General features: G+C 27.0%; 1 protein-coding gene across 6 annotated transcripts in view; it reads left to right on the top strand.

Annotated features, from left to right (window-relative positions):
• The window catches only part of LOC135922763 (dual oxidase-like), a 45,541-nt gene that overhangs the window by 7,508 nt on the left and 16,136 nt on the right, over nucleotides 1-21,897 (top strand). For 3 of the 6 annotated variants that reach the window (XM_065457217.1, XM_065457218.1, XM_065457216.1), the window contains exons 2-15: nucleotides 7,486-7,560; nucleotides 8,687-8,848; nucleotides 9,638-9,816; nucleotides 11,672-11,876; nucleotides 11,937-12,103; nucleotides 12,269-12,426; nucleotides 12,560-12,739; nucleotides 12,792-12,966; nucleotides 14,386-14,567; nucleotides 14,698-14,816; nucleotides 15,051-15,332; nucleotides 15,480-15,785; nucleotides 16,215-16,420; nucleotides 16,855-17,043. In XM_065457217.1, the coding sequence (XP_065313289.1) occupies nucleotides 7,486-7,560; nucleotides 8,687-8,848; nucleotides 9,638-9,816; nucleotides 11,672-11,876; nucleotides 11,937-12,103; nucleotides 12,269-12,426; nucleotides 12,560-12,739; nucleotides 12,792-12,966; nucleotides 14,386-14,567; nucleotides 14,698-14,816; nucleotides 15,051-15,332; nucleotides 15,480-15,785; nucleotides 16,215-16,420; nucleotides 16,855-17,043 (2,585 nt within the window). Of the gene's footprint in view, nucleotides 1-7,485; nucleotides 7,561-8,686; nucleotides 8,849-9,572; nucleotides 9,577-9,637; nucleotides 9,817-11,671; nucleotides 11,877-11,936; nucleotides 12,104-12,268; nucleotides 12,427-12,559; nucleotides 12,740-12,791; nucleotides 12,967-14,385; nucleotides 14,568-14,697; nucleotides 14,817-15,050; nucleotides 15,333-15,479; nucleotides 15,786-16,214; nucleotides 16,421-16,854; nucleotides 17,044-21,897 lie in introns of those variants that run through there. The other 3 variants (XM_065457220.1, XM_065457219.1, XM_065457221.1) reach the window with 3 other exon arrangements.

Here is a 21,897-nt window from a genome sequence, read left to right as displayed (position 1 = left end):
ATCCGGGCCGAGCCGTATATTTTAAACCAAATATTTGAAATCGCCATTATTAGCTATAAAAATTAAAATAAATAAATTATATTTGTAAAAAATTCGGGCCGGGCCTAAAATTTTTTTAAAAAGAATCCAGGTCAGGCCGGGTTGTACAAATGGTACCTCTGCTGGTCTCTGGTTATTATTATTAATTTATCGATTTTCCCGTCAATAAACAAAAACCAGTTATAAGCTAAATAAAAATAATGCGCCTCTGAGTCTTAAATATCGACTTTTAAATTGCTATTCAAATATTAATATGCATTACGTTTTCTTTTCCACCGTTAAGATACTTTTGAATCTTATGATTCTTTATAGATATTTTCTTTTCGCTTTATTTAATAGATATTGAGGTAAAATAGTTTACTCTCATTATATTTTGAATCCATTTATATTTTCAAAATTATAAAAATCTATTCATATTATAAGGTAAGTCTTTAGCATGAAATTTGATAAACCTTTGAAAGCATTAATTCATGCTTATACCAATAAGTATAATGCTTTAATTATGTTTTAATATCTTAAATCCATTCGTAAACAGTATAAATAAAAAAAATTATTAATAAAATACTAAAATTAATAAAATTTAGGTTGTTAAACACTTTATTTGAGCCGATTAATAAAAACAACATTACTAAAATTAATTAAGATTCAAGATAGAATGAAGAATATAGAAGTACTGAATCAATTATAATAAAATAATTAAATAAACGATCTAAAAAAATTACTATCATCATTATAAAAAAATCAACTTTTGTATCATCTTTCAAAATATGAGACTTGATTTCTCTGCTGTAGCTTTGATACTCTTATAATTTCGTAGTGATAGCATAAAAACTAGTCAAATAGACTGATACCAAAATACGATGGATGGGTTACGGTGAAATTGAAAACGATTATAATAGCTAATTTTTTTTCCACAAACTCTAAGGTTGAACAATTATTTAGTAAGGTAACACTAATACTAATTCCGCTACAATTGAAAATATAAAAAGTCAAATGCCGATCCCATACGAATCATATCGTCTCTGGGAAAGGTTCCTTTTTAATTTTTTTTTATAATTTATCACACGATTGTTCGTAAATTTTTAGAAATTTTTCGCACACTTTTTCAAATTGAAGAAAATATTTCTGAGATTATTTTAAAGAATTAGAAAATTAAAGGAAGGAGGCTTTATCAATTTAAAAATGAGAGCAAATCTACGAGTAGACATCAATATGTATTATTATGCAATAATTCTTTTTCGATCTCATGAAAATTTTAGTTTAAGTAGGGAAGACCAGGAATGGTTGAGACTCTTTTCTTTTAACTGTATAAATTCAATAATAATAGACTTATAAATAAAACATCTTCCGAATCCGTAAAGTATGGGCTATTGAAATAGTTAATATATAAAATATTATATTTTTTTAAAAAAATTATTTGGCTCAACCTTGCCATACAGTTGGTCCATGCTTAAAAGTGAGGTCTAAATATAAAATTAATTTTTTTTTTAATATTGCCGTAATATTGAGGCTTTGAAGTATATTAATTTGTTGATGATATAATACGCAATTATTAAATATATTAAATTGAATTTGGAGATTTTAGGAATTTTTGTAAAAATAAGATTAAAATATTTAAAGTGTATTATATTAAAAATTAATATTTTAAATTAAATATTCATTGAAAATTATTTGCATTTGTTTTAATTTAAAAAATAAATATGGAATATTTAAAAGGACCTATCTATAAATAACCATGTAACCCACTAATATTATAAATATCATTCAGAATCATATTATTTCATGAATTATGATTCTGAAAAATTATCATATTAAAAAATAGGAGTTAAACCTTTTTAGAATTTATTTATTGAAATTTTAAAAGCGTCATTTATAAATCTAAATGTTTAAGTTTGAAATTATATTTTCTTACTATTGGTATTCTAAAATACATTTTCTTACGTAAAAATTAAAATATTATAAGTAATTTTTAAATTTTTCTAAGTATGGCTTAAATTTCAAGTCCTATAAATTAATAGCTTATATAATAGTTGGAGTGGACTAAAATTTCCCTGTTTTCAATGTGCCCCCTATATATTCATTATTCGAAAATATTTTTGTTAATTTATTCACATTTGAATATAATATATAAATATTTTTTAAATATTCTGACTAAAAATACTTATACATAGAAAGATTTTTTAAAAAAATTATTTAAAAAAAATATTCACCCCTTTAGGAGGTAAGATAGGGTATTTGAAGGTGTTGATGTTTTTTTTGCTCATTGATGTAGATTTAATTTAAATTGAATTTCTAAACGTGACAAATTTTTAATGTTTTTCTATGGTAAATTCTTTAAAAAACGACCAAAAAATGTCCATCATCTTAACTCCATATAATTTTTTAGAATTTTATTATATTGATATATAATATAAAAAATGAAATCTTACCTCCCAATTTGGCGTGCTACGCAAGATAGAAAAAAAATTGAATACCTATACTGTTAATTTTTACTTAAAAATTATGCAAAATAAAAAGCTTTAAATCTAATGAGGTGGGTTGGAAAATATGGTCTATTCAACACCTTGGCTAGTTCATATGATAAATTAGTTTTAAAATATATAATATTATGTGGTGTTAAAATATAACATATGCAATCAAAAATTTATAATACTATATAAAATTATTAATTTAATATCATTTTAATTAATAAAATTATTTAGTGAATTAAAAAAATAATTTTCATATATATTTAATCCTTAGGAAATAAAATCATGAAATTTTTGTGTTTCGGGAGTTAGTTTGAGATTTGAATTAAATTTTACTTAAAATAACTAATATTAAACATAATACATATCTATTCTATTCATATCTAAATATGGTAAGGTTTTTATTTACTCAATATTGCCTAATGCATCCAAAAATTAATGATATTAAATTAAACTATTAATCTTGAGAATTTAAAGTTTAGACGAAATACAACACGTTGTAAAGAAGAATCTCCCAGTGCCCTCCCCCAGTGAAAATTTATAGCTTCGTAATGGTTCCTTTTATATATCAAAAATAGTCAAGAAATCTTATCCTTTTTTAAAATAGTTAAATCACGAAAACACCCTCTAGTCTAATTCTAGTAGAATCTTTTTTATAAGATAAATACTTTCGAAATAGTATCCAATCACTTATAATTTTCTTTTTCTACGTATCATGTTTACAGGTATGCAACAGGCTAGGTTTTAACCGAGGAAGAATTAGGAGAGCTTAAAAATTTTAAACATTGAATGGGTGGGGTAAACCTTTTTTGAACTATTGGTGGGCAGACGTTTACTTGAGTTATTTTCCTAGCGAAATGGACAGGGCTGGAATATATGTAGGGGAGACCGGGGTAAAACGATAGGCATTTTGCATATTTACCATAAAAATTTTAAACAAGAGTCAAACACAACAAATTATAGATCAATGTGTAGCCCCATCCCTCTTCTACAAGATAAAAAAAAGTGTAGCCCTCTATCTATAATATTTTAATAGCTATGAGTTATGTAAAACTACTCATAGGGTAAAATGGATAAGCACTAGGGTATGGTTAAAATAATATTTGACACATATTTATTGTTTTATTTAACAAATATTACAAATTTAAGATTTATTTATGATTTTTATTTAAAAACTAATCGATACAATAAGGACATGTAAAATAATTATCATAATTAGCACATTTAGAATGTGCCCATTCAAGGCACATTGTACATTTTAGCCATTCATCGCCCTCGCGACTATTTTTATAGTTTTTATTACAAATAACACATAAACAATTATTTTTTGATATCTTTTTTTTTCTCTGAATTAATAATTTTTTTTTATAATGTGTAGATGTTAATATTTCTGAATTCTTTTTTTTAGATATTTTATCCGATGAAATATTGAATAATTTTGGAATAGGTATTATAGATGAAGGATTGAATACTTTATTATAATTTTTTGAGCATGATGGTAACATATCATGATAAGGTTCATCAATATCATCTGGAACATTTTCTTCAATAATATAGATAAATCACTATCGTTATTTTGAGTCACTGTAAGATTTTGAGTCACTGTAATATTTTCATCATTATTTTCAAATTCAATATTTGAGCTAGCATTTGAATTATTACAGCAGATATAATCTTGTTCTGTAAATATATTTGGGTTTAAAGGAAATATGCCACATGCTAACAACCCATTTAATATATTATTTGGTGTCACTGCCCTTGGTATTTCATTTTTTAACACTCCTGGAATATCATAAATCTGAAATTGTTGCCCACATGATTTCTCATCCATGTGTCAATAGCTCCATTATAAAACTTTTTCAATGGCCCATAAACTGCTTTGTCTAATGGTTGGAGTTTATGCGAGCAATGTGGTGGAAGTGTTAGAATAACAATCCCATTGGAGCGACAATAGTTTATAACGGAAATTGAACAATGAGAGCTATGGTTATCTAAGTTTAATAAGACATTTTTCTCGTTGGATGCACTAGAATATTTTTTAAAGTGTTCCAAAAAAGATAAAAATTCCTCCTCTTGCATCCAACCCGATGCGTTTCCCACACCCTTAGATCCAATAGGCCCATCACGAATAAAGTGATCTTTGTATCTATTTCTTGGAAAAATAAAAAATGGTGGAATGCTATGCCCTATAGCATTGATGGCTAAACATATTGTAACTAACGTTCCTCTTTCTCCTGACGTTATAGAGCCGACTTGTTTGGCACCCTTCTGTGCTATAATTTTTGCAGGAGTTTGAACGGTGGTGAAACCACTTTCATCTGCATTCCATATATTATGTGGTTCAAAGTTATAAGAATTATATAGCTTAATTAAATTTTCAAAAAATTTATTGACATTTGTGGGATTGAAGCCATATGCTCTTGCTAGACTAGTAGCTTCAGGGGTACGAATCGAAAGTTGGGAATGTCGTTTTCTAAACCCCATAAACCAGTCCCCTCCAGCCATACCATTAGTTGTCCAGCTTTCTGGGAAAGATTTGTCATATTCTTTAGCAAGCTGATATGCAAATCCTCTTATCTTGTTTATTTATAAAATAAAACAATTTCATTTTAATAATTAACAATACCAATTCCATAGAGTTAAAATGATATATAATTAATTAAATAAATTGAATTAATTTCATAATTTTAATAATGCTCAATTGGTAACTTTAATATTAAATATCAATATTTATTTGATTATAATAAATGAATGAATGAAAAATTTAATGTGAATAATTTTATATTTTAACCGTTTTACCCATAACAGCTTTACCCCTAGGTGACATATATTATATATATCGTTATTGCGTGACTTCTAATATAGCTAAAGATGTCAGATAAATTTTATTTTATAGTTAATACATTAAGGAACATGTGTGCCAAATTTTGAATCCTGAGGATATGTAAATTTTACTAAAAGCAAAATATACTAGAGATTGATTTTTATATTTTTTGGATAAAAAACAGTTTTTTGACAAAATATATAAAACCAGGTAAGTTTTTTAAAAGATGAACATAGGTAAGAAATTAGATATAAAAATACATCTTCACACCAAATTTAAGGTCTTTATACTCAATGGTTAAAAAGTTATTCGCGTTAACATTGTTACCCCGTCAATCGCTTTACCCCGGTCTCCCCTATTATTTATTATATAATTGCTTGTGTAAAAAATTCTTGCAAAATTTGTAAGTTTGAATTAAGCAAAAAAATATATTAGAATAAAATAATCATAGAGAATCCAATCAATTATATTATATTAGGATACAATTTCTTTAAAATGGGTGGGATCAAGATTTTTACCCAAAAGCACTAGAGGCAAGCAGGTTTATTTTATTTAGACAATAATAGAGGTCGTCAGTAAAAAGGCTTTATTCATTACAATACAAGGCCTAATGGCATATTTTTGGCGATATTCATCGCTTCCGAGTTACATTCTTTTTACTCTTATTTATAACAAATATTTATATAGTTCTTTTAGTCATATGGTACCTTTTTTAAAGCACATCATTTTTCGATGCTCTTTCGTCGATAAAAGAAAGCTATGTTTTTGAAAAAGGTCACTTTGAAAAGGACACTATGTCACTAAAAAAAAGTTACACATTGTTTATGTTTTAGAAATTTAGGGGAAACTCTCATTATCTTTTATGGCTGTTGATTCATCGGTTATTGTGACATCAAAGTACCTCGGGTCGATGTGACATTTGCTGCTCGATTTCATAATATTCAATAGAGTACATCTAATATGGGGAAGGGGGGGGATATGTATTCTTATCAAGACAAGAAATACTTTGTTTGTATCTCCGGTATAAGTAGGTATTGTTTTTTGAAGTTGTTATGGTTAAAGGCCATGCTTTAATCGCATGCCTTCATATATCACGTTATATTTAAAAAAATTGAAAAATGTGTGGTAATTAGTATGTCTATTTTTTTTTATTCGTCAAACTAACGCTTTATCTTAAAAAAATAATTTAATATCCCTATAATTTAACCCCAAAATAAGTATAATAGGTCTAACATTATATATTAATTAAAATTTATTCAATTAAAAAACTGTATATTAGATACTGTGATATCAGGAGTGGTTGTGCAATACTTTTATACTTATGAGACCTAACAAGGTCGAATCCGGGCTATAATTATGAAATTGATATTATGTACATAAATATTTCTTTGATTATAAAAATTTTAAATTCACTTAAATTTGCTAAAATAAATTTTAAAAAGATTTTATATATCTCTTTATATACAATGGTTTGCCGAAAATAAAATAATATTTTAAACACAATATATTATATTGTTAATAAAGATGGAATAATTTTAAATTGTTACATTTTTCTTAATCCTAAATACCATTTTATCAATGAGCCCGGGCGATAAATTCATATCTAAGTTGTTAAATTTTTTTTTATCATCTTTTATCTCATTTATATTACAATATAATTTAATTCATTTGATCCATTATATTCTAAATGTTAGATTATCCTTTGTATTTGAAGGCTGACCGTATTTTAAGAATGAGTTACCGGAATCCATTTATATTAGTTTTAAAGTCATAAAGATGTTTTATTTAGGAATAAAGGCTTTAAAATTGAAAATAAATATCTCAAGTGGAGCTTTGCATTTAAATAAAAAAGGCGGGAAAATATTAACCCTTACATTAGAACCTAGGAAATTATATTTTTTAAAACAAAAAATTCAAATTATACTATTTTAAAATACAATTATTGGTGTTTTGGGGGAACTAGTATTCCCAATTCCATTTTTATAGAATGAGCGATTTTTAATATATTTTTTATTGTGAAATTGATTAATTATAAAATAAAATGTCAGTGTTTATTTTAAAATAATTAAATTGATTGAAAATGACAACATAATATATATCATTCCATTATACTACTCAATACAATAATAATAAAATCGATTAATTTAATTCAAGGTTTTGATCAGGATACTATTCAAAGACTTGACGGTTGGTACAACAACCTTCAGCATCCAAATTGGGGTTCTGCCGGTAATTATATGCTAATTATGTACATTCAATGTGCATATTAAACATTATATTTTTATAGAGCCTTTATCATTAATTTATAATGTTTTATGCTTAAATCATAGAATAATATTTGTTTTTTCCCCAAATTTTTATAATTCTTTTATAATTTTTATTTTACGCTAATGACATTTTAATTTTCCTATATTAAAAACAATAGTGCAAGCTTTTTAATTATAAGTACCATGAAATAGCATCATTAATAGATATCTACCTTCCCTGAGGCGTAGAAGGGTGGGGGGGGGGGTGAGGGGGCATTTGTTATTTTTGAAAATTAACCACAAGTTACGGGTTAATTTTTTTACTTTTAAAAATATTTATGAGAAGATTTAATAATGCGTAATTGTATTTTTTTAATTATAATAGTAAGATGGTTATAGGGGAAATCGGGTTAAACAGACCGGATTTCGTAAAAATTCTTATAAAATCTATAAATTACTAAAAACATTATATCTTGCGTCAAATTGGGGCTGGCTATAAGATATATCGAATGTAATGTATATGATATACTTTTTGGTAAATTATTTTTTAAATTTATTTAAAATGAAGCATAATATTTGATGGTAAATGTTTGATTAAATGCCAATTTTTATATTTAATTGATATAAATGTCTTATTCGGCCCGACACCCTTAATTTTTAATCATGATAAAATATAATATATAAAAATATTAATAGATGATTTTATGATATAAAATTCACACATGAGCCATCGAACAAAAAAAATTTAATTTTCTTGAAGCATACTTTTGATTAAAAAATTTTAATATATTTTTAAAGGATAGAATTTCAAGACTCATGTGCTCATTGGTTGGCGAAATTTTTTTTTGATATGTATGTCAGAAACCTGCACGGGCCGGGCCATATAAAATATACCCGATCCGGGCTGGGCCCTAAATATATTTTTTTTAAATCGCCATTATTACTTATATTACTTATAAAAATTAAAAATTATATTATAAAAATATCCGGGCAATTTTAGTAGTCACTAGCAGTAAATTGAAATTATAGAATAAAAGAAATGTATTATTGACATGTAATAAAAGTTAGAAAAATATAAATTTATAAATTAAATTCTTGAATAAAATAAGATTCAAAATTAACTCGATTAAGCCCGCCAGCTTATGCAGACGGAGTTTATCAGATTCCAGGCGAAGATAGACCTAATCCCCAACTGGTTAGTGATATCATTTTCAAAGGAGTGGACGGGTTAAAAAATGAAAGAAACTTAACAGCTCTTTTTGCCTTTTTTGGTATGCCAACCACTTAAAAATTTTTACTTTAAATTATTTTATATAATTAGATTTTTAAATAGGTTGATTAAATCGTGAATTTGCTTCATTACTCTATATTTTAAAATATAGATTTTTTTATGATAACGATTTATTAAACATTATGCTTTAGAGAGAAACTTTTGTATAAAATGGTATCATAATATATTAATCATACATGTTAATGTACATGTGGTAATTTAATTTAGAATAAGAACTAATCTGGAATCCATGGTGATTCTTAATCTCTTAATTTAAAACAATTTATCGAGACGATTTTTAATTGTTAAATATCATGTTGAAGTTGATGAATCTTTAAATATACAATTGGCTTAATCACAATGTTCCGAGACAACCTAAATTTCGTAGGAACTGAAACACTGTCTGTTCTTAATATTTTTTAAATATATTAGTGTATTTATTTTTGTTTTAAATACATGCGTGTCTCATTTTTTAATTTTGTTTTACAATATTGCATGCTACTTGAGTTTTAAATTTGGAAAATTATTAGTTATTATAAAAAAATATATAAATTAATATTAGTTTAAATTTACGTCTAGAATTTACAGGATTAATACCTTAAGCCTGTTGGAATCCATTTCCGGTAAAATCAATTTTTTCAAATTAAAAATTATCTTCAGTAAATGGTTTAAAATTAAAAGATTTCGAATCATCGCAGGAGAATTCTGGATTAACTCACCACATATATAGTATATAATACATATTTCGACAGATGTACGATAAATTTCTTTTATTTAAATTTATAAAAAGGTCAACTAGTAGCCTACGAAATAATGATGACGAATCAATACTCCTGCCCTATCGAAATATATCATATACCAGTGAGGATGTGTCAAAACGCTACATATTGCAGTGACATGAATATGCCCTTTTCAAGAGCTGAATATGATAAGAATACTGGAAGTTCACCTAATAGTCCGAGAGAACAGGTAAATATCTATAAATACTTTTTACTGAATACTTGTAAAAGTGGGCCCCCTTGCGATTCACATCTTCTTAATTCTTTTAAACAATTTTTATATTTAACACTCAAAGGTCCATTTTTATTTTGGGGCCTAATGCCTTCAATTTTATTTATATTTAGTATTTTTCTATATGGATTTATAGAGGCATATTAAATTTTATGAACGAACTAGTGTCGAGACCTGCAAGAGACAAATATTTCCTACCCAGCCCGACATATAAAGGTTTTCACGACCGGAACCAACCCGAAAAATTTTACTAAACTTGAACATAGGATTGATTCCATATTCCTGACCCGACCCAAAAGTCAAAAATAGGATGTATTTTATAGTATGCTATAAAAAATAATCTAAAGAGCGAAATTCTAATCATGATTTATTGATAATACTGATTAACTCTTCTTTTGCACAAGTGGAACTATGCAGACTCCAGTCATTTAAAAAACGTTTACTCAAAAATATTTCAATATTTTTGCCGGGATCTTTTAGTAGCTTAATATTTTTTGGTATATTTTTTTTCACCTATTCTATGGAGGGTTAATTTTTATTTAGAAAAAAATTAATTTTAGACTTTCTAATTCGTTTTGTATCTTTTTTCAAATTTTATAATTAATATAAGCCTCAGTGGTGTAGACAAGGGTGAGGTTTAACCCTTCCCCCACATAACCCCCGTGAAAATGATCTTAATAATATAATTTATATTGTTCAAATTAGATATTTATGAATTTGATAATATAATTTCTATTGTTAGAATATCTATTAAATAAAAAGAAAAGAAAAGAAAAGAACAAGCAACATCTGTAAAGATTATAAGAAAAAATATTTTAATTCGGGGTAAAACTTTATTTTATTTAATGTATTTTGAATCAGTTTTTAAAATTCGATATCTAAGACTCAGCCTAAGGCGTGTCGTAGTTTTTATTTTATTGACGAATTAGTAGGTTTACTAATTATGTCTTACATACTCTATCCTTTTCCTTCTAAAATGATGTCAATCTTGGCAATTAATTTTTATTTTTCCAATAATTTTTTTCTTTAAACTATCTAAACGAATACGCACTAATTATTGATGTAAATATCAGAGATAATGTTTCCATATCTTTAGATGACTTTACGCTTAAGGTGTGATATAATAGTTTTTATTTGGTTTAATATGGTTGCTTTTTTTTTGCTGGCGAAATTGATTAAAGAATTAATAAATGCTAAATATTAACGCAACCCAGAAAGTTATAAAATCTATATTCTCCTTTCTTGCATGATACTAATTTTGACAATTTTTTATTTTTACCAATAATTCTTTTCTCCTTTAAACCATCTTTCAAACAGAATAAAACGATAAAATAGTCTAATAAAGCCCTACTTAAATTTTTCCAAAAATTGGCTAACTTCATTCATAAAGTGTGACGTAATAGGTTTCATTTTGTTTATAACTCATTTCTTTTAGTCGTTCTCATAGATTGAGGAATCAAAAGTACTACTCATGATAGTTAAGGTAAGACACTAATAAAGCAACAAAATATTGAAATATTTTAGAATTAGTACTTCCAATTGTTCAGCCAACTTTAACGAAGATGATATAAAAATAATTACGGGATAACCTCTATTATATAATATTTTTTATTGGAGAGACTCGGCCGAAGGCCGGGTAAACGGGGTTAAAAAATTAAACTCCCCCGAAAAATCCTGCTATGCCACTGATAAGCCTCAATTACGATTTTATATCTAGGTTCAAATTTGGCATTTATGTTATAGTATATCTTAATTGACATAATATAGTGTATCATAATTTTTGCATTGCTTATTTTTTCAAATATTACAAAAGCTGAATAAAGTCACGAGTTGGATTGAGGGTAGTTTTATATATAGTACTAAGCTAGTTTGGTTACAAGCTCTTAGAACCTGGAATAATGGAACCTTGGATAGTTCTAATGGAGGTAATCTTCCGACATTAAATACCAAAGGTATTCCAAGCTTCAATTTTTATGCTCCTCATCTGAAGAAGGAAATACCGATCAGTGAAACATTTAGTAAAACAAATATATTTAGATACATTCAAAATAAACCTTGCAAAATAATATTTAAAAAAGTTCTAGGTGACCCAAGGGTAAACGAAAATCCACCTTTATTAGCCTTTGCTATATTATTCTTAAAATGGCATAATTTTATTGCAAAAAATATTCAAAGTCAGCATCCCAATTGGTTGGATGAAGATATATTTTCTGCCTCCAGAAGGTGGGTCATAGCAACATTACAAGTAAAAAAATATTTTATAAAGTTAAAGATATATAATTTAATAAAGTTTTTAGTGGGCATAAATAATAATTTTATCATTTAATAATTTTTTATAATAAAAAACTCTAGTCCATAAAATTATTGACCAGAATTCATATAATAACATAATAATTTCTGTAACGTTAAGAATATCATTGTATATGAGTATATACCTGCTCTCATTGGAGAAGAATTATCAACTTATAAAGGCTATAACTCTGACTTATACCCTGGAATAAGTCATGAATTTCAATCTACCGCCTTTCGTTATGGGCATTCCTTGATTCCTTCTGGATTATATCTCAGGTAAGACCTATTATATTATAATTTTAAAGGAATCTAAAAATAATAATTAATCATTTCATACATTTAATTCTTGGGTATATCAAGTAAGAGATTTAGTGAATTTATATTATATGCATTAATATTAATATATCAGAGATGAAAAGTGCAAGTTTAGAAAATTTGGACATAAGGATAAATACCACGCTCTACGTTTGTGCAATACTTGGTGGAACGCCGAGGACGTCATCAAACGTTACGGGATGGAAGAGCTTTTGATGGGAATGAGTTCCCAATTAGCGGAAAGAGATGATCATATCTTAGTTAGCGATTTAAGGTTAATAAAAATAAAAACTACAGAAGTAATTTAATATTTTTTAATATTATAGGGAAAAATTATTTGGACCTCGTGAATTTTCAAGACAAGATTTAGTCGTTTTAAATATTATGAGGGGTCGTGACAACGGTTTAGCGGATTATAACACAATCAGAGACTCGTTAGGGCTACCTCGAATAACAAATTGGAGTGCGATTAATCCCGAAATATATGAGAAGGAACCCGAGGTTGTAAACTAGAGCTCTGTGTGCATTGTAATCGGTCTAACTTTAAGATTGAGTCTAATTTTAAATATTCTATTCTGACTTGGACCTCGGGAAATTTTGAATCATATTGCTTTCTAAATGTTTTTATATATATTCATTAAGAAACCAAAAAATTGACCTTCCTATACTGCTTATAATTCTCATATACCTTCCATAGAATCGTACCTTTTCCTCAATCAATAATTTTTTCACAGAATCCTTAGAAATGTTGTTAAATCAGTAGGATATTTCATTTTTTTATCACCTGAAAAATTAGATCCAATGCATGACCCTATTATAGACTTATATCATGATAAATTTTTTTTTAAATATTTTTTATATAAATAATTAGCTTTGTATTGAATTAGGAAGAAACATAATGACAATAAACACCATTTTTTATATTTTTGGGGTAATCTTACACAAGCTTCCATCATGGAGAGGGGAGTTATGACGCAATCAATACCTTTAAATCCAAAAAAAAAAAATTCAGCTATAATTTATAACAGTTAAAAGTTAAAATATAATATATAAAAGGATTGATTAATTATTATAATCTGGTTAATTAATAATTTTAAGAAAATAAAAAAAAAATAATCCATGATTTTGAACTCATCAAAATTATTTCCCTCCAAAACGGATCAAATACAATGATTAATAGAGAAATGCAAAATTAACAAGAAAAAATATCGCCAAAGTATTGATATGACTAAGCTCCTAATATGAGCGAGGTCTATAATGAGTTTACATTAAAAAATTAAGGAGATAGAGCCAAAGCTGATTATATCCATTATGCTGTTAATTATATAAATCTAGTATTGAAATTAATCCAATCAAATACTCGATATTCGTAAAAAAAATACACCTCATGATGGGATTTTCTGTATGTAGCATAAAAAGACGATAAATGCTAGTTATTATTAAAAGTTATTACTAATCTTCCATTGTAAAGTTATTGAAATCAATAATGTCGTAAAATGTTGCAAAAATGTATATAGACTTAGGAAAAGCTGTTGGTATTTTAAATATACTATTTAAAAAAATTGCTATTAATAAGAAGAATTTTTTTTAAATCATAAAAAATTAGTAGGTGATTTTAAAAAGGGAGAAAATTACTATTATTTATTTCTTCAAAATGAATGTTTCCCAATTTCGGAAAGTCATGCAATACTTTCATTATGAAGAAATATTAGATGGTTGGTAGAATAATCTTCAATTTCTAGAGTTAGGCAATACGGCTACAGGCCTCAAAATTTCAACATCTTTTTTAGTGGCCCAAGCAAAAAAATAAATTGCAGACTGTCCCAGAGAGTCGTTTTACGCCGATACAGTGAATTTAATAAACAATTATTTTAGTTGATTGCCTAAAATTTTTATTTTTTTTTAATTATTTCAAAAAAGTTACTAGAAGCCTTTTCACAAATATACAATCAAGATCTCAATAATGTAGATGTGTATCCAGGGGGTCTCTTAGAAACCACTCCCCTAGAAGGACCAGGTCCTTTGTTCAAAAAGATTATCAAGTCACAATTCGAGAGGATTCGTGATTCCGATAGATTTTGGTTTGAAAATTTGGCAACTGGGTTTAATATATTCATATTTTTAATATGTATTGCATGAATCATTTATATTATGCTAGTTATAGTTAATTTTCAATATGCCTATTCTGATTATGGAATAGATTTAATTTACTTTGTTAATACACTATGCTAGAATTTTTACGAAAGAAGAAATAGCATTCATAAAGAGTATAAGATTATCCGACATTATTCTCAATGTGACCGATATACCCCCTCGTGCCATACAAAAGGATGTGTTTCATTGGGTGCAAGGTAAATCAAAAATTATTATGCATGAGTAAAACGAGTTATTGAGTAAAGGGAATTTTTAAGTAAAGCGTTGATTAGAAAATTAGAAATTAAAAAATTGGCAAGTAAAGATGGTAAAATATTATATTTTTCTAATATTTTATAATTTATTTATATCTTTTTTGGATTTATTTATTTAAGAAAATTAAACTAAATAGATTAAATTCTTATAATATGTTAATCGTCTAACACAAAAAGGTAATCCTTGCAAGCAACCCAAACAAATTACAACTACCACAAATGATATTGAAAGCTGTGATTTTGTTCAAACTTATGATTATTTCAAAGGCAATGAAATGTGTTACATTATAATTTGTGTCCTTTTGAGTTTGTCCCCCTTTCTGTGTGGTCTAGCTGCCTATATTATTGTGAAAAATCAAAGTGATAGAAAAAAAAGGCTTCTAGATGCTATTACTATTAGCAATGATGAACGCTTAAAGCTTAGAAATAAATTGAGCCACAAGTCCGTTAAAACAAAAGGTGAATGAAAAAAGATAATTTTGCTTATTTAAAAAAAATGTTTTATCTATAATAAATATCATTTTGATTCATATCAAAACAAACTTGTAAAATCTTTGTGATTTGAAATTACGATACCAAATTTTAAACGCACAAATTTGAATCAAGGAGACACGTTTCAAAATGGATTGACAACTTCTTACGAAACTAATTTGGCATATTGCACCTCGGATGAGGAGAATGATAATAAAAGTTTAAATGGGCATCCCAATGAAAAATTAACCAACAATTATACGAATAACGCAGAACATCTGTTTATAAATAATGGTCACGCTAAAACACTCGAACCAAAGAGAAGGTCTAGTGAACTATCTTATTCAACAGGACATCTTAACGGCGGCCCCCATCCCAGATATTCAAACTTTTCGGTAGCTAGTAACTACTCAAACTTAATACCCAAGGATATAACATTAGGTTTATTTTCTTTTGTTATTTTTTTATATTTCCAACTAACAGTATTTATATGCCATATTCTTTTTACAAATCGCTGCTGTATAACATTTTTCTTTTTTAAATTTAATTTATTTTCATTAGATTCCTTAGTTGCAAATTTTGTACTTTACAAGAATAAATCATATTAAATATTTTATAGAACTGAGCATTGACATCCCAAGCATTTTTAGCTTGAAGAGGCTCACTATTCTTTTTACAATATCTAATATATTCTACAAAATAAGCAAAAAATATTTAGAAGAGTTCTCCAAAGTTTTCAAGGAACTGAATATACATAGTACATTTTAATTTAAATCTACAGAACCATACAAGCAAAATTTATTTTGATTCATAAATTACTTTAAAAATATTTATAAGCTTTGATGATAAAATTATTGAATCGCTTTTAAGGTTACGAGTGGTTAAATGATAATCATCGCAGAAAAATAGCAGTCGATCTATCGGATGAGGAGAATATCATCATTTTAAATCGAAAGGGCATATGTCTAAAGAAAAGTGAATTTGGGACAAACAAAATCGTCGTTGAAGTTAACACTTCTACTAGTACCACTGAACCTAATTTAGCACTCATTAAAAGCTTTGACAAATACGATTTAGTAAAAGATAATTTTAATTTTTTTTAAACATATGAAGTGTTTGTAAACCGAGTTGTATCAAAATACCTGTTCTTTTTCATGGTTTACTATTGCGATATCATAATTTTCTTTTTTAATAAACAGTTTTTCCAAGGACATTATGTCATAAAAATATCAATCGACATAGATTGTAATTTTCATCAACTAAAAATGATAATCTTTTTAATGCTGAAACTTTAGCTGGTATGTTTTAAAGCTATAAAATCAATGTATAAAGGAACTCCGTTCACTTTTATATTCAGGAGCGCTTTCACTTGAATGCGTTCGTTTACAACACTAAGAAATCATAAAACATATTAATTACATTTGTAGAATATACAAATAGCAATATGCAAATTTTATTTTTTGAATTCAACGGTTGACTATTAGGTAGCTTCTTTTATTTTATAATTAAGTTACTAGAATTCGCTACTTCCGATTTGAGGGATCTTTTTATTTGTGTTAAGTTGGTCAACTTTGCTCATCGAATCAATAAAAATGTTGAAATTATTTATACGAATTGCGATGCTATATTCAAAGGCGCTCAAACAAAAGAAAAAAAGCAACAACAATTGGATTTTTTCTTTAGGAAGGCCTATGCTGAAGTTATAATTCAAAAAAAATATACAATTGTATAAGTTGGTGAAACTGTTGGGACCAAAATGATTGACAACCGGACCGGGCGGAACTGATTTTTAACAACCATATTCCACCTGATTCGGTCTTTGTCATTTGTCTTTGATCCAGACCGTTAAATTTTTTTAATCCTATTTATTTTAATTTAATATTTCTAGTATTTTTTTATATTCATTTTTGATGATATTGTTGTATTTGGATATGGAATTCATGGGGATTTGACCCGATTTTAAATTATTTTCCGAGGGCGATTTAAAAAATTTATTTTTAATCTGATTTACCAGGAAATGTATTTCTGCATTTGTAAAGTATTTACCCTAGTATTGTTAAAGTTATATTTTTAAAAAGGGCTAACCCAATATTTCAGTAAAAAAATGTTATGCAAGCCTCGAGATTTTGTTAATAAATGTCCAAACCTTTCTGCCATCTATGAGCAAAATATCCAGGTTGTGTTAATATTTTTGGCTAAAATATTAAATTAGCCGTTTTAAATCGAGCTGTTTAATAATACAATCTACCCTATGAATTTCATAATTACTGCCATAAACTTATTTTTTTGTATTTTGTACATTTTATATAAAATATCCATACAAATTACTATAAATTAAGAGTAGTTCTTAATTTCATGGCAAATTTCTTTGAAATTCACAGTTTAAGTACTCTGGAACTGAAATATATTTCCGATCAAATCAGATTTTTAAAATTTTAAAAAAGTTCCCATTAAATATTTAAAATCAAGAGTGCCGTATCCAGGGACCCGAATTTGGTTACGGTTCAAAAAATTATAATGGTTACGTTCTGGTTAGTTCTTAAAAATAAATTTATAAGGGTTCGGTTCAGCTAATTATAAAGGTTTATAAAGGTTCATTACGGTTAGAAATTTTTTTTTATTGAAGCAACACTATCATATAATGATTTTAATTATAAATTTATTAAAAATTTTGCCATCACTAATTTATTTTTTATTATACACATATATAAATTATGAATAAAAAAAAATATATGATTCAAAATAACTCATTTTTAAATATATTATTTGAACGTATAAGTAATATATTTTCTAATATAAATGGATTCATATTTGTTCGTTGAGGTGATAACACAAATTTAAGCCCTGAAAAGGCCCTTTCCACAGAAACTTGGGTTGCTGGAACTGCCAGTGCTATAAGAGCAAGTTTATACAATTCTGGATTTTCAAATTTTTTCGATTCCCAAAATATAAAAACTGATGATTTTTTGTCGATCCTTTCAACACCTTCAAACGATTCAATAATATTTCTAATGTTATGTTCTTTGTGTGCATTTGAAGTAGCTTTTTTAAATTCCGACTCACAGGCTATCAGTAGCTTTTCTAATTCATCATCTGTTTTATGATCTTTGGAGCTAGAGGTAGATTGCAATATAGGCTATCATCATTTTTCAAGGCCTATATATTTTAAATGAAAAATAACCTTTAAAATAAATCCGGACAATAATCAAAATAAGGCTAAATAAAATATGTGGACCTGAATTGCTTTCCATGTTTTATTTAAATGATCTTTGGCAGTCAATTTTTCATCTTCTGTCAGCAATATCTGATAACGTGGATCCATATATAAGGCTGCACAAAAGGCATCATTTCTAATATTCGCCTCTCTTGCCTTGATACATGTTGAAAGGTGCTGAGAAAAAGGTGTTTGTACCTTTTATGTTTCTATTAGACAATTTATCCAAGCAGCATAAAAATCGCCCAATGTTAATTGTTCAGTTTGAAGAATTTTTGTCAATATAAAAGAAGCATTAGATAGATGGAATTCCACCTGGTACAGCAATCTATAAGGGGCGTTTTAAGATTTAGACGGGTTAAGATATTTAATGAAATATGTGTGCGAATTTTTTTGCACAATGATCTGGCTTTGTTAATAATCAATAATTCATTAGGTGACAATTTGATGCAATCATTTATCGCCAAATGAAATGTGTGGGAGGCGCATCGAACTCCAACTAAGAAGGCTCCAGTCATCCTTAATATAATATTATCAGTTTCATCAATGTCGTCGATATTACTAATATTTGATAAATTATTCTCATGAGATAACATCATATCTTTGTCGTCAATATCTTCATGCTCCATTAATAGCTTGATTAACTTAACTATATTGAATGCATTATCAGTAGTTATGCGATATATCTTGTTAATATCTATGTTGTGTGTTTTAAATATTTCTAAAATAACTTTTTTGATATTTTTCGAGGTATGCTTTTCAGTAAGTTCTCTCATGCATATTGATCGTAATTGTATTTTTCCATCAGATATAAATTGAATATTGACGCCTAGAATAGCTCTGTCACACCTTGTTGCAATATCTAATTTTACAGAAATCATTTTATTGAATATTTCTTTTTTTTATATTAGCAAGGCATTTGCTGGCCATTTTATTAATATTATTCCTTATATTTTCTGAATTTATAGAAAAAATTATCCCCAAGTCCTGTTATAATTGGGTTGATAATTTTTTTAAAAGCTAAATCATCTAATAAGCTAAAGGCCGGCCATGTACAGTAATAAGTTCTGTGCACGAATTTACTAATGTGTTTTTATCCATTTTAATTTTGATAAGAGAATTTAATGCTTGCTCAATAGAAATATTATGGCTAGGCTTTGATATTGATTTCGAAGGCTTGGAAAGCTTTATTTTTTTTGTAGTTATGGGTTCATATTCTTTAGAATGATGCCTTTGAATATGCCTTTCTAAATTAGCTGCCTGGTCACCTTTGATTATCATTATTCAATTATCTATTATATGGGTTGATTCATTTAAGAGAATATTATAACTAAAAATTTTTTGGGACGGACTATATTTCTAAAAGCAAATAAAGTAAATTTTTAGTAATTATTAACGTAAATATAATAAAAAAATGAGATTTGTGCAAACATATTGTAATATTGAAATTGATAATACTCCCAAGTTGTAAAGCCAAATAATATGGATATTATTACTTAAAAATTTACTATTCCTCTAAGAAAACTAATGCTTTAAAATATACTCAAATGCCAAAATTTTATAAATAATATATAAAATTAAAACTTCATAAATTTGGTAATTTTGAAATTTAAAAAATAGCCTACTATCATATTCAAGGATGGGTGGTGATATTATAATTAATTAAATAAATGCAACTAAATCAAATTGGCTATTTTGATATTTTGCATACTAAAACATAATAAATAGGAAAATGGTTCTAATACTATAAGAAATACAGGGTTTCCCATTCAAAAAAGCAAAATTCCCAATCAAAAAAGGAAATGTTTCAATCATAAAAGGAAAAGGTCCAAACAAAAAAGGATAAGTGTCAATCAAAAAAGGAAAATTCCCAAAAAGAAAGGAAAAATTCCGATCAAAAAAGGAAAATTTTAAAAGAAAAGGAAAAGTGTCAATCAAAAAAGGAAAATTCCCATTCAAAAAAGGAAAATCGTAATTTTTTTAATTTTTTTAAAATTTTTATTTATTTTTGTCATTTCTTCTTATTTTTTTCTAACTTTTTAAGATTTCTTTACTTTATTTGTATCTTTTCCAATTTATATTTCTTATATTTTTTCTTCTCATTTTTGATAATTCTTTTGTATTTTTAAAAATAATTTATAAATTTAGGTCCATTTTTTAACAATTCTTTACGTTTTTTTCATCATACATATGTCATAATTTATAAAGGGACCATATCTATCAGGGATCTTCACGGGATTTAAAGGTATCCCTTTAAAATTACAATTTTTTAAAGGATAAAGAACTATACGTCATTATCACGTTTGAACCATGATATAGAAGAATTTTTTTAAAAAAAGCGTTTTCCACGCGGTTTGTTTTCGTTTTTTAATTTTATTATTATTCATTAATTTTTAATGTTGTTTTTTTTGGCCTTATGAAATAAGATATGTCTAATATAGGGTATCAATCGATAGCTAATCAAAAGATATATTCAACTGGAAGTCAATCTCTCCCCCATAATGGGCTGGTCTAGTTCTTAAGGGGGGGGGGGTGAGAAATATTTTTATCAACACAAAATATCGATATGGGTATCAAATAAAAGCTAATTTTAATTTTGACTGAAAGGTCTGGATGGGCATGACTTGGTCTGAGGGTGGGGGGTGTATGGAGGGGGAGGGTGTAAAAAATAAATTTTTTTGATATGGGTATCAAATAAAAGCTAATTTTCATATCGTTTGACTGAAAGTCTTTATTCTTGGTCTGGATGGGTATGACTTGGTCTGGGGGGTAGGGATAGAGGGGGGGGGTGTAAAAAATAATTTTTTTTGATATTGTTATCAAATAAAAGCTAATAAAAATATTTTTTTATTGTAAATAATAATCACTCATAGAGAGCGGGTCTAGGTCTTGGGGGGTCAGGAATATTTTTATCACCACAAAATATCGAAATGGTTATCAAATAAAATCTAATTTAAATATCTTTATATTGAAATTATTCATTTTTTGTCTAGATGGGTATGACTGCCAGGCCCTCGACACACAAGGTTTCCCATTCAAAAAAAAGAAGGTCCAATCAAAAAAGGAAAAGTTTCAATCTTAAAAGGAAAATTTCCATTCAAAAAGTAAAATTCCCAAAAAGAAAGGAAAAAGTCCGATCAAAAAAGGAAAAGTGTCAAACAAAAAAGGAAAAGTGTCAAACAAAAAAGGAAAAGTGTCAAACAAAAAAGGAAAAGGTTCAATCAAAAAAGGAAAAGTGTCAAACAAAAAAGGAAAAGGTCCAATCAAAAAAGGAAAAGTGTCAATCGAAAAAGGAAAATTCCCAAAAGAAAAGGAAAAGTGTCAATCAAAAAAGGAAAA

Source organism: Gordionus sp. m RMFG-2023, chromosome 1 (genome assembly GCF_954871325.1).
Source record: "Gordionus sp. m RMFG-2023 chromosome 1, tfGorSpeb1-WG-v2, whole genome shotgun sequence".
Classification (NCBI taxonomy): Eukaryota; Metazoa; Nematomorpha; class Gordioida; order Chordodea; family Parachordodidae; genus Gordionus; species Gordionus sp. m RMFG-2023.
This window is presented reverse-complemented; position numbering and strand designations above follow the sequence as displayed.